At 36.7% G+C, this 13,536-nt stretch overlaps 1 protein-coding gene across 2 annotated transcripts in view; it reads left to right on the forward strand.

Moving 5' to 3' along the window:
- Positions 1–7,217: 7,217 nt before the first annotated feature.
- The window catches only part of MTMR7 (myotubularin related protein 7), a 50,881-nt gene continuing 44,562 nt past the window's right edge, over positions 7,218–13,536 (forward strand). Inside the window, exon 1 of one of the 2 annotated variants that reach the window (XM_070757629.1) lies at positions 7,218–7,548. In XM_070757629.1, the coding sequence (XP_070613730.1) occupies positions 7,525–7,548 (24 nt within the window). In that variant the 5' untranslated portion in view covers positions 7,218–7,524. The remainder of the gene's footprint in view (positions 7,549–13,536) is intronic. The other variant, XM_070757628.1, reaches the window with a different exon arrangement.

The raw sequence follows: 13,536 nt of genomic DNA on the forward strand, positions 1-13,536 counted from the left end.
TTTGTTCCTCTTTCCAGCGCTGTCTGAGCCGAAGCAGGAAGTCGCTCCTGATTGGCTCAGACGCGGCCGGCTCTAGCTTTGGCGGGAACCGCAAATGTATAAAAGGAGCGGTTTCTCCAGGCAGAGTCAGTCGGTACTCGCTGAATTGTCACTTTGCCTTGCTGAGCTGTCACTTGTTCTCTGAGCTGAATAAAAGTACCGATTGCTTGAACCCTGCCTCTGGGTCTACTTCAAATACTATGTATAATTATTTTCTCTTTTGTTTCTCTGTGTTTCAGCCCAATGTATTTTCTCTGGTACTTTTAATGCATGCTTAGTAAATGGCAAGTTTTATGCAATTGGGAAGTTTTCTGAAACAGGAAAAGAGGAATAGACAGCATCAACTTTTAATAAATTGAGGCCCTATTTGGATTTTTTTGATTGGACATCTGTTTCAAATTGCTAAGGTTTGAACAATTTATCTCTCTCACTAATGAATGTTTTACTTAGGAGAACTTAACACCAGAGTGAAAAAATTAGATTTTTTCCCTTCAAAAATAAAAGGAGCAGTCCACGCCCCAGGCCTCGCTGCCGCCAAATTGTGAGGCTGAGGAGGTTGGCGAAAAGGCCCTTAAGGGGCAGAGCTGTTGTTTGCACTGGCACAAACCTGGCAAGTTTAAGGCTTGTGGACTTCAATTCTCATTTCTGAGCTAGCACAACTGGTGGAGGAATTCTGGAAGCTGAAGTCCACAAGTCTTGAAGCTGTCAAGTTTGAAATTTGTAAAAAGTGTACATGGTTTTAAAAAGTATACATGTCTTTTAAACATATGCATGGTTTTAAAAAGTATATTTTTGTAAAAGGTATTCTGCTACACTGGTATTTTATTAAACAATATAATACTACACCATTTGGTTCAGAATATGTACTTTTTTCCTTGTTTTCCTCCTCTAAAATCTAGGTGCGTCTTATACACCGGTGCATGTTATACACCGAAAAATACGGTACTTTGTTTTCTTTGTTGTTTGAATGCCCAATATTTTTTTCCAATTCAATTTCCTGGTTTTTGGTAAGGGTTTTTTTTTGTTAATGCATTCGTTTTTAGTTTATTAATTTTGAAACCCGCTACTTTTCCATATTCTTCTATTTGATATAATTACTCTATTTAATATCTCTCTATGTGCCTCTTCTATTTTTTTTTAGATTTATCTTATTCAAATGATGTTTAATATCTTCTAATATGCAGTATATTCTTGGGCATATAAATTCTGAAAAAAAAAATTGTGCTATTTTTTTTACTTCTCTTCTATAATGTACTGTATCTCCCCCTGTTCTTCTTATAATTGTATGATTTTTTTTTCTCTTTTTCTTTTTTTAATTTATAGCCAATGTCCTGGTTTGTTTGCATGTTTTTAAAAAAATGTTTTGCCATTTTAATTTTTTGTGCCATATCAACCAGCATTGCAAAATTTAACTTATGTCTCATTATGTACATCTTTTCTTTAATTTTATTGTTTTGGGGGTCTTCTTGTAAATCTAATTCTAATCTTTTAATTTCTTCCTGCCCATAGTCTTCTTGTTGTTTTCTCTTTTTATTTCTTTTTGCCATATACGCTATTGTAAGCTCCCTTATATACTCTTTTGCAGTGTCCCATAAGTTCCGAAGTGATGTTTCTTCTTTTGTATGTGGTATTTTAAAAATATATTCATTTCTTTTTCAATCAGTTGTATATATTCCTTCTCCTTCAAAATTTCTTTATTCATCATCCATCTCTTTCTTTTCTTTTCCCCTTTCCAAATCACCCTTATTGGGCTATGGTCTGCCTAAGTGTTCGTCATTATCTCTATTTCTTCTGTCTCTTTTTTAAGATCTCGTGTCATCCATACCACATCAATCCTTACCTTTTAAACATAGTTCCTGTGTCATTTCATAAATATAAATAATTAGAAGGGAAACAGAGAATAAAGTAGAAATAAAGTACACTGTTGATATGATATATAAAAATAGAATTGTGAAATATATTATAAAATGAAATGAAAAATTGAAGAGGAATATAATTTTTTTTTGGACGGTAAAATAAAATATTGTACAGTGTTCCCTCAATTTTCGCGGGTTTAAACTTTGCGAAAAGTCTATACCACGGTTTTTCAAAAATATTAATTAAAAAATACTTCGTGGTTTTCCCCCCTATACCACGGTTTTCCCCGCCCAATAACGTCATATGTCATCACTAAACTTTCGTTCACCTTTAATAAATATTTTTTTAAAATAAACTTTAATAAACATGGTGTTTAATAATCTAAATGGTTGATAAGGAAATGGGAAATTGTAATTTAGGGGTTTAAAGTGTTAAGGGAAGGCTTGTGATACTGTTCATAGCCAAAAATAGTGTATTTACTTCCGCATCTCTACTTCGTGGAAATTCGATTTTTACGGGTGGTCTCAGAACGCATCCCCCGCGAAAATCGAGGGAACACTGTATTTAATTACAGAGCAAACCGGAAAAACCTAGACAAAAGGTCAATTATTTTTCAAAGACTTCCCTAAGCACCGTTTCCTTTTTCTCAAGGAACCAATCTGTGGAAAAGCGGTTTTGCACACATACAGAATTTTTAAAAATTGAGATTTAAAATTCAGGAACTACGGAGGATGAGATGCTAAAATAACATACACATACACCAAAAAAATCTCTGAAGGCGATCCATTTCTTCCTGAAAAACAGCCAGAACTGTTGCCAAACCAAACTTCCAGAGTTTGGAAAGAAGGAATTATCTGCCAATCCCCTCCACTTTTGAAGGGAATGGAACCGATGGTGTGGAAGCCGTACACAACCCCTCGATCGCTCATGGCAAACCTCAGATTTGGCTCCTTCCCGGGGTGAGACACTGTAAAATTTAAAACATTTAGCAATGCAAAATTTTTGAAAAGAAGAAAATTGTATAGTAGTAGCAATCTGGTTATATGGAAAGCAGACCTATTTGAATAATATTGGGTAAGAAATTAAAAATTATTCTGTTGCCATAAGAAGCTGAATCTTTAAAATAATTTTTATTTTAAAATGGCAAATAAAATCTTTTCTTGGAAATTATGGGTTGAAAATGAGATAGTTATGCTTAATCAGCTAATCACTAGTGATTTATAAACTTTTGAAAGGTTACAAAAAGAATATAATTTGCCAAAAACAACTGAATAGGCAATACATTCAGCTGAAACATTTGTCCTTTCTTAGGAATGAACCAGATACATTGGCTGCCTTGCGAACTCCTATGGTTTTGAGTGTTGATTTTAGAGGCTAAAGCAACAATTAAATTTTAATGACAATTGAAAAAGTTACTAAAATAAATATGGACAATATACAAGAATTTGTAATAGAGAACTGGAGTTTCCTACATTAAAATATTAGTGTTCTCACATTTTAAAAGTTTTATATTTCTTATAATTCTAAAACAATGGTTCTTTTTAAAAGTTGATTTTTCTACCTTTATGTTAGAGATGCAATAAATGTATTTTAACAATCCCTTTCATAGCTTCTTATTTGAATAGGCTCACTGTGGTGAACCAAATTCTTGGAAAGAAGTTCAGTTTTAAGAATGTTAATGTGTTATTAAATTATATTGTATAAATTTGGAATCAGTGTCTATCTGAATAATGTTGAATTTATCATAAGGTTGTTACCCCAAAGGTTTACGTGTTACCCAGAAGCACTCTAAGTACCAGATGGTGGAGTTTCAGTCATTCAGTCACTATCTTTACTTTTTTTGACTGTAAAGTCTGGTGGACTTGATGGATGCTAAGCCTGAACAATATGATTCCATGTATCAAATTCCAACCTATTATTTAAAATGGGCCTTCTAGCAATTGTTTGAGAGACAAATATCGGTATACTGTTTCATTGCTATTGTTGGATCCCTGGAATTATTATTTTTTGAAAGAATTCTTTTGTAGTTGTTTCAGATAAATTGTGAAGACAGTTTTTTTTAGAGAAGGCTGTAATGTCCGGAAAGATAGAAGGAAAAAGAAGGAAAAACCAGCAGGAAGGAGACCAAGCTAAGGACATCATCATAGAGAAAATTGTATCTATATAGTCCCTATGAGTCAACACTGATCAATCAATTGTTCTTGTCTTATTATAGTTGTATATTATACCACAAACAATTGTATATTTTATCTATTGTCTATTATGTTAGCTTGCTTTTAAAATATCCAGCTGCCTTCTATTTTTAGAAGCCTTGTTTTATTTGAAACTATAAAAACACAAAGTTGGCTAGTTTGGCATGCAGTGCACAGCTTGGTTCACCTAATGATCGCTTATTAATTAGGTCTATTTTCTGCATGCATTCCACCTGGTGAATATAGTTCATAAAATTATCTACCACAATGTCCTACCTGTCAATGAAAACTTCAGCTTCAACCACAACAACACACGTACACACAATAGATTCAAACTTAATGTAAACTGCTCCAAACTCGACTGCAGAAAATACGACTTCAGCAACAGAGTGACAGATTCCTGGAATGCACTACCTGACTCTGTGGTTTCTTCCCCAAATCCCCAAATCTTTAACCTTAGACTGTCTACAGTCGACCTCACCCCATTCCTAAGAAGTCATCTTCTTAATGGCGTCTTAGGATCCTTCCATAGCGGGTTAACTGCGTTCCTATCAAAGAGACAACGAGTTGTCAAAATAGGGAGTGCCATATCTAATGCTGTTCCGGTTAACAGCTTACCCCAAGGCAGCATATTTGAAGCAACACTCTTCATACTCTATATAAATGACCTTTGTAAACACATTACAAGCAACTGCATTCTCTTTGCCAATGTAAAACTTTCCAACACCACCAATAACACAGCTATTCTCCAAAAGACCTTAACTTTGGTCAAACATCTGACAACTCCAAATCTCAAACAAAACATCTTCTGTCCTACACATTGGCAAAAAGAATCAGAACACCAAATATAAGCTGAACAAACAAGGCCTTACAGACAACCCTCACTCTGTCAAAAACCTTGGAATACTCATATCAAATGACCCAAGTGCCAAAGCCCACTGCAACAATATCACTAAAAAGGCTTCAAGAGTTGTTAACCTAATCCTATGTAGCTTCTGCTCCGGTAATCTCACACTACTAACCAGAGCATACAAAACTTTTGCCAGACCAATCCTTGAATACAATTTATCTGTCTAGAACCCACACCGCATTTCAGACATAAACACTGTAGAAAATGTCCTGAGATACTTTACTAAAGTAGCCCTCCACTCTTCCACTCATAACAGAACACCCTACGCAACTAGACTTACAGTCCTAAATTTAGAAAGCTTAGAACTATGTTGTCTTAAACACGACCTAAGCATAGCCCATAAAATCATTTGTCCTTCCTGTCAATGACTACTTCAGCTTCAATCATAACAACACATGAGCACACAACAGATACAAACCTAAAGTAAACCAAACTTGACTGCAGGAAATACGACTTTAGTAACCGAGTAGTTGATGCATGGAACTCACTATCTGATTCTATAGTATCATCACCTAAGCCCAAAAACTTTACCCTTAGACTATCCACTGTTGACCCCTCCCTATTTCTAAGAGGTCAGTAAGGGGTGTGCATAAGTGCCTTCCATCCCCTGTCCTAATGTTTCTCTCTTACAAGTATCATGTACAGTATATAAACATTATTATATCTTTGTATATCAGCAATATGTACTTGACAAAATAAAAAATAAATTTAAAAAGTCTGTAAGGGGCATGCATAAGCACACCATCATGCCTGCCGTGCCTATCCAACTGTCCTATTGTCCTGATTTACCTGTATCAACTTTGCTTTTGTTTATGTTTAAACCGTGCCTGTTATCTTCTACACGTTTTGACAAATAAATCAATAAAATAAAAAATTACCCCCTAAAAGTCTGGCTCCTCCCAACACGCTTGCCTGAAATGCAAGCCAGGTAAAATTCAAGCAGGTAAAATTCTGGTTGCATTTCTCCAGGTGTGTGTGTGTGTGTGTGTGTTTGTTTATTTGTTTATTCATTTTGTCCAATACACAACAATACACAATGAAGGTTATAGAGATTATACTCGAGTAAAATATATTAGAGAAAGAATAGAAGTGAAAATTTAGGAATAGAATATATCAATTAGAGAATAGAAGGATATTATGAGAGTAGTATAAGAAGATTAGATGAGAAGAATAGTAGATATGATATATGAGATACATAGGAGAGACAATTGGACTGGGGACGGGAGGCACGCTAGTGCACTTATGCACGCCCCTTACTGACCTCTTAGGAATCTGCAGAGGTCAACTGTGGATAGTCTGAGGGTAAAATGTTGTAGGTTAGGGGAAGAGACTACGCAGTCCAGTACTGAGTTCCATGCTTTGACAACTCGATTACTAAAGTTTTACAGTCCAATTTGAAGCAGTTAATATTTAGCTTGTATCTGTTGTGTGCTCTTGTATTGTTGTGGTTGAAGCTGAAGTAGTCATTGACAGGCAGGAAGTTGCACCATATGAACTTGTGGGCAATACTTAGATCATGTTTAAGGCGTCGTAGTTGTAAGATTTCTAGACCCAGGATAGTGAGTCTAGTTTCGTAGGGTATTCTGTTTCAGGTGGAGGAGTGAACGGCTCTTCTGGTGAAGTATCTTTGGACATTTTCGAGGGTGTTAATGTCCGAGATGCGGTATGGGTTCCAAACAGACGAGCTGTATTCTAGGAGGGGTCTGGCGAAAGTTTTGTAAGCTCTGGTAAGTAGTGTGAGATTGCCAGAGCAGAAGCTACGTAGGATTAGATTAACAACTCTTGAAGCTTTCTTGGTGATGTTGTTACAGTGGGCTTTGGTGCTTAGGTGTTTTGTTATTAGTACTCCGAGGTCCTTAACCGAGTGGGGGTTATCTGTGATTGTTTGTTCAAGTTTGTATTTGTGGTTCTGATTCTTTTTGCCAATGTGTAGGACAGAGCATTTGCTGGTTGAGATTTGGAATTGCCATTTGTTAGACCAGTCAGAAACAGAGTCTAGATCTTTGTGTGTGTGTGTGTGTGTGTGTGTGTGTGTGAGAGAGAGAGAGAGAGAGAGAGAGAGAGAGAGAGAGGGAGGGAGGGAGAGGGAGAGAGAGAGAGAGAGGGAGGGAGGGAGGGAGAGAGAGAGAGAGAGGGAGGGAGGGGGAGGGAGAGAGAGAGAGAGAGAGAGATCAAAAGTAGGTCCCGCGCTGCATTTGCGCGGAAACACGTCAGTCTTTAGGGCCTGGAGGTCTGTCGAACCGAGCTCCCACTGATGCCCGAACCTGAAATGAGCAGCATGGCAGCCGCAGCAGAAGGCGGAGCCCGGCCCTGACCTGTCAGCATCACAACAATCCCCCCCCTCCGCATCCGATCTGAGAACTGAAGATTTTCCAACTCTTATTTACTTTCTCCCCCGAGTCTCTAACACTCCCGCCGTCGCCCCTCCTTGCCTCTGCCTTCCGGTGCACGATCAGTTGATGGCACATCGCGGTCCCTTGATTGTGTAAGGTGCGCCAGGATCCCACGCGCCGAGATCTGGTCGCCATGGAGTACATCAGAATGCCCAAGGTTAGTACTGGGGCCGGAAAGGCAGAGCGGAAGGGATGGAGGCTCAGCTGGAAGAAGCTGCGGGGTCTGGGGGCTTCAGGATCTGGTGGGTGGTGGGCGAGGGAAACGGGGGGGGATCAATTCCCCCCTTCGTGTGGGATTCCAGGATGGGGATGAATTAATCCTCACATGTGAAACGAAGAATGATGGAAAGTTGCGTGTTTAAAGAATCCATCTCCCCCCATCAGGTGAGACTGTTGCTCAGGAGAACGGCCTTTTAACTCGGAGGTGTATTCCTATCAGAGCATCTCCTTCACACATTTGGAAACGGAATTGCTGCTTACTCATCCCTTGCCTATAATATGCAGCGTCAGCCTACAAGCCCGGAAATGATTTCCCCTCCATTTGAGCTCACTCATTATTTGAAATTCGGATGACAAAACCCCTCTTTTCCTCCCCTTCTTTTCAGGAAGAAATAGTAGGTGAAAATGAAATGACATTAAGAGATTTCAAAGTCAAGGTCCTGATTCTAGGTCAATAGAATAAAAATGGATCCCTGGAAGAATAACCCTGAATCTGATGAGCAATAAGAGATTATTTTTGTGACATCTGATTAAATAGAGCGGTGCATTGATAAAGTGTTTTAAAGTCTTTTAAAATTTTGTTTTACAATTTATATGATAAGTAGAACATAGGTTTGAATAATTGTTTCTTGTCTTAGGCGCTTATGTATAGAAGGCCTCTGGCTTCTTCACATGAAATGTGATTTGAACATAGAAGAATTATATAGTGGTTTGCATTTAAAGGTGCAGTCTTGACAATTTTTTTCCTCTTTCTGCAGCTTAAGCCAAAAAGGCATAATTTTAAACTGATTCTTTTTTATGATTATTGAATAAACTCAGTAACAAATAAAACAATCCTACCCCCACCCCAAGAAGTAGCATAGAAAATATTTTGGCATAATAAAAATGAAGCATTTCTTAAAATTGGAACAGTAATCGTACTTACTGTATTTAAGATCTTTCTGAGTCTTACTGTTTAAATTCTTTGTGTGTCCAATCATACTTGGCCAATAAATAATCCTCTCCTCTCTATTGTTTTATTGGTTATAAGCCAATAAAAGGGTTCTTTTAAAGATGGGTGGATATATCAATGTTTTAAATGAATAAATCAATTGAAACTACAAGATTTTAGAAGAAAGTGTTGGATTTCTGTGTTATTTATGTTTTTCAAGTGATGTTCTTCACTTCATCCAGCAGACTCTGTTCATAGCAGAACCATGCTATAACGTATATTTGAGTACGCGATACAATGACTCCAATATAAAACTTATGCTTTTATTTCTTCTTTTATCATTGAACTGGTTTCATATTTACACAAACAACTTGACAGTATAACTATTTATTCATTCATTCATTCATTTATTTGTATGCCGCCCCTCTCCATAGACTCGGGGACCGGGGCGGCTAACAACAATAATAAAATAGCATATGACAAATCTAATATTAAAATAACTAAGAAACCCTCATTAAAAACCAAACATACACACAAATATACCATGCATAACTTGTATAGGCCTGGGGGGAAAGGAATATCTCAATTCCCCCATGTCTGATGACAGAGGTGGGTTTTAGGGAGCTTACGAAAGGCAAAGAGGGTGGGGGCAATTCTGATCTCTGGAGGGAGCTGGTTCCAGAGGGACGGGGCCGCCACAGAGAAGGCTCTTCCCCTGGGTCCCGCCAAACGACATTGTTTAGTCGATGGGACCTGGAGAAGGCCAACTCTGTGGGACCTAACTGGTCGCTGGGATTCGTGCGGCAGAAGGCGGTCCTGGAGATATTCTGGTCCGATGCCATGAAGGGCTTTATAGGTCATAACCAACTATACTTCTCTCTACATCTGTTCTCTATGATGCAGATTCACCAACAGTCAGCATACAAATCCCCAAGAATTCTATCTTCCAACTACCAAAACTGACCACATGTCAGTATGCAAATTAGCTCTCTCTCAACATTCCATTCCCCTTTTCCATGCTATATGCTAACACAAAGCATCCATCCCCCATTGACTCCTGTCCTTTTTGCTATGGCCTGCTTTCCTTCCATGCTACAGGCTTAGGTTATTTATGAGAGTTAATATAATATTAAGATTTAAATGATTTTGAACCACTAAAATAATTCAGAAGGTAAAAGCCCTTGGAGCAACAGCAAAATACTGAAAAAACTATTGATAGATGTAATCAACCTTTAGCAATATGGCACATACCTGAATTGCAAAAATCCAAATGATCTGTACATCATGGTTTTCTTTTCTCTTTTTTTAGCTGCAAACCTTTTTTTAACTGTTCTGTTCGGGTCGTATGTGACCCGAAGCCAAGTTTGAGTCCCTGTAAAACTTTTTCCCTGCATATCTGAAACTTGAAATTTCATGACTTTTCATCATTTCAGGGGTTCTCTCTATGAGAATTTTTTTGGGGGGGTGGGGGGCTTAGTTTTTGCTGGGCAAAAAAAGTTACAAATCTTCTGTTCCCGGGTCACCCTGACCCGGACCGAAAACTCTTCATTTGCAGTGCTTATGTTTGGTCTTTTTGAAAGCTTTTTTCACTTAGAAAGTAGTCTGAACATTTCTGCACACAATGATATGAAAATTGAACTGAAAAAATTAATCCTTATTGGTTTATTTTGCACATAAATGTGCCTCCCCCCCATTTTTTTGTGAAATGTTTTTCAATTTATGGACAGTTTTGCTTGCAAAATGCATTCTATTTTACTGAAGTTGGTGTGGGATTGGTAGCTTGAACATTTCTGAATATAAGAAAAATATAAAGGAACTGAAAAAAATGATTCTTACTGGTTTTTTAACATCAGAAATAAGGCCTCCCCCCCTCGACTGCTTGCAACCATTTTCACTTTTTATTTTTTAATGCTCCAAATCCGAAATATTCTTTAAAATCTTAGGCATTCATTTACTCAATTTAACAATGCTGATCATCAAAAAAATATTTTTGGGATGGTGGCTAATTGTTTTCTGGGCAAAAAAAAATCATCACTTCGAGTCTGTTTCTGTTCGTATATGACCGGACCAAAAATATTATTTTAGGTACTTGTATTTGATCTTTTTGAAAACGTTTTCAACTGGAAAACTAGTTTGAACATTTATGAACATAATGATATGAAAATTGAACTGGAAAAATTGAGACTTATATTTTTATTTTGATCAAAAAGCCCCTCCCCCCATCCTTTCTGAATTTCATGTCAATTTATATTTTTAAGGCCACAAATCCCTAAGGAATTTCCCCCCAAAAGGTTTGATATACTAAATTGAACAATCCTGAACATAAGAAAAATATAAATGAACTGAAAAAAATGGTTCGTATTGGTTTATTTTTGAATATAAGAATATAAGAGCATATGCACCAAGACAAATTCCTTGTGTGTCCAATCACACTTGGCCAATAAAAATTCTATTCTATTCTATTCTATATTGTTTTATACTCGAGTATAAGCCTACTCGAGTATAAGCCTATTTGAGTATAAGCATGGGGGCCCATTTATGAGCAAAATAAACCAATAAGGATCATTTTTTTCAGTTCAATTTTCATATCATTATGTTCAGAAAGGTTCAAGCTACCAATCCCACACCAAAATAGAATAGTAAAATAGAATGCATTTTGCAGGCAAAATTATCAATAAACCCAAAAGTTTTGATATACTAAATTGAACAATCCTAAACATAAGAAAAATAGAAATGAACTGAAAAAAATGATTCTTATTGGTTTATTTTTGAATATAAGACCATATTGTTTTATACTCGAGTATAAGCCTACTCGAGTATAAGCCTATTTGACTATAAGCATGGGGGGCCATTTATGAGCAAAATAAACCAATAAGGATCATTTTTTTCAGTTCAATTTCCATATCATTATGTTCAGAAAGGTTCAAGCTACCAATCCCACACCATCTTTAGTAAAATAGAATGCATTTTGCAGGCAAAATTATCAATAAACCTAAAAGATATTCACAAAAATGGGGGGGGGGGTTAGGCACATTTATGTGCAAAATAAACCAATAAGGATTAATTTTTTCAGTTCAATTTTCATTCCATTGTGTGCAGAAATGTTCAATCTTGTTTCCAGGTGAAAAAAGCTTTCAAAAAGACCAAATATAAGTACCTAAAATGATCAATTTGCAGTCCGGGTCAAATAGACCCGGGAACATAAGATTAGGGAGTTTTTTCGAACAGAACAGCAGGGTTACAAAATATAGAAGCAACGGTGAGAAGGAAAAGCTCTAGTGATAGAAAATTGGCTTCATTTGAATGATTTTTGTTATCTTTAGTCTTTCATGGCACTTCATCAAGTTCCTGCAAAATGGTAGGATTTTGTGAAACATAATTTGAAAGACTCAATACTAAATAACAGCAAATTGGCACAGGAAAGTAACTCACTCATTCATTCTGGTAGCCTCAGTATGATAAACCCCATGGTAGCTTAACTTTAAATGGCAGAACAATTGAGGAATAAAAATTGTACAGGGTATCTTCCCTTTGGCTGTGCCTGGGATGAAGCCTATAATTTGTTTCCAATTGAAGAATACTGTGATTTTGAAGTACAGCTGAACTGTTGAGGGCAGATCCTTACTTGGTCTATTGACCTTCCCAGCATCTCAATCACAATGAAATCGGCATAGCTATCTCTCCTGCCCTCTCATCTCTACTCATCTCCTTTCTACCTATTACATTCCTTTTGCTCTCCTTATTTTGCTATCAGCACACATGGCCATCAATAATGTTGCCTTTTATTCTGTTCTGCACATTCTTAATCACTTAGGGTTGTCGTATTTTATGTTTTGTGTCTATGCCTAGACCACATGTGGTCTACATATTTTGGTCTGGAGAAAACCTCCTAAAATGGCTGTTCCATGCAGTTTGTGTTGAAATATTTTGTTTGGACCCAAAAGGTAGGGAATGCTACCAGTGACACAGCTATTTAACATGATTTCTACAAAGCAGTCTAAGTGCCTCTAGTATGTTGTAGAGTGTAGTAATATTAACATTAAGAGTTTATTTGTTGTATCTGTTTATTTAATATTCCATCCTGTGTTTTCTCCTTGCTCCTTCCTATTTCTTACTTGATATTTAGGTCAGTAAATTTATTTATTTATTTTGTCCAATACACAATGAGAGTTTTAGTGGGTATATATATAAAATACATGATGAAGGTTATAGAGGAGATACTCATAGTAAAAGATATCTATGAAAGAATGGAAAAGAAGATATAGTAATAGAACATATCAATGAAAGAATAGAAGAAGAGATATAGGAATAGAAGAAAGGTATAGGAGATATAGGACAGGAGACGGAAGGCACTCTAGTGCACTTGTACTCGCCCCTTACTGACCTCTTAGGAATCTGGATAGGTCAACGGTAGATAATCTAAGGGTAAAATGTTGGGGGTTTGGGGATGACACTATGGACTCCGGTAATGAGTTCCACGCTTCGACAACTCGGTTGTCTTCCTCATCTTAGTTTTTTCCAGATGCTGGGAATAATTTAGGTTGTAAATAGAATTCTGAATATTTAAAAAGTACCACAATTGGAAAAGTATATAGAGAGCATCATAAATATTTACATCTATAGTAGTGAAGAAAATTGGAATGCCTTTCCCAAAATAAATCTTTAGGTCAGCCAATCTGACTGACTTCATGAAATATTATTTTAGAGCATTTAGAATTGATCAAGTTGCTTTTTCAAAATATTTGTGGGAAACTGTAATAGGGGAATTCATAGTTGTAATGTTTCTGAAGATAATCTTTCAGGGATAATTTTAGAGAATGAAAGGTGGGCATAAAATATGATGCTTTTGTATCCTCTTGTAGAGGAAAATCATAGGAAGTCAAAAGTTTTGGTAGCCTTTGATTGCTCATAGTTTACTCCAAAGAGAAAGTAAAGTAAAAAGAGAGAATCACCAGTCCTTTGTGATTACCATTGGTTTGTGCATTCTGACCAGAA

Source organism: Erythrolamprus reginae, chromosome 7 (genome assembly GCF_031021105.1).
Source record: "Erythrolamprus reginae isolate rEryReg1 chromosome 7, rEryReg1.hap1, whole genome shotgun sequence".
NCBI classification, from domain to species: Eukaryota; Metazoa; Chordata; class Lepidosauria; order Squamata; family Dipsadidae; genus Erythrolamprus; species Erythrolamprus reginae.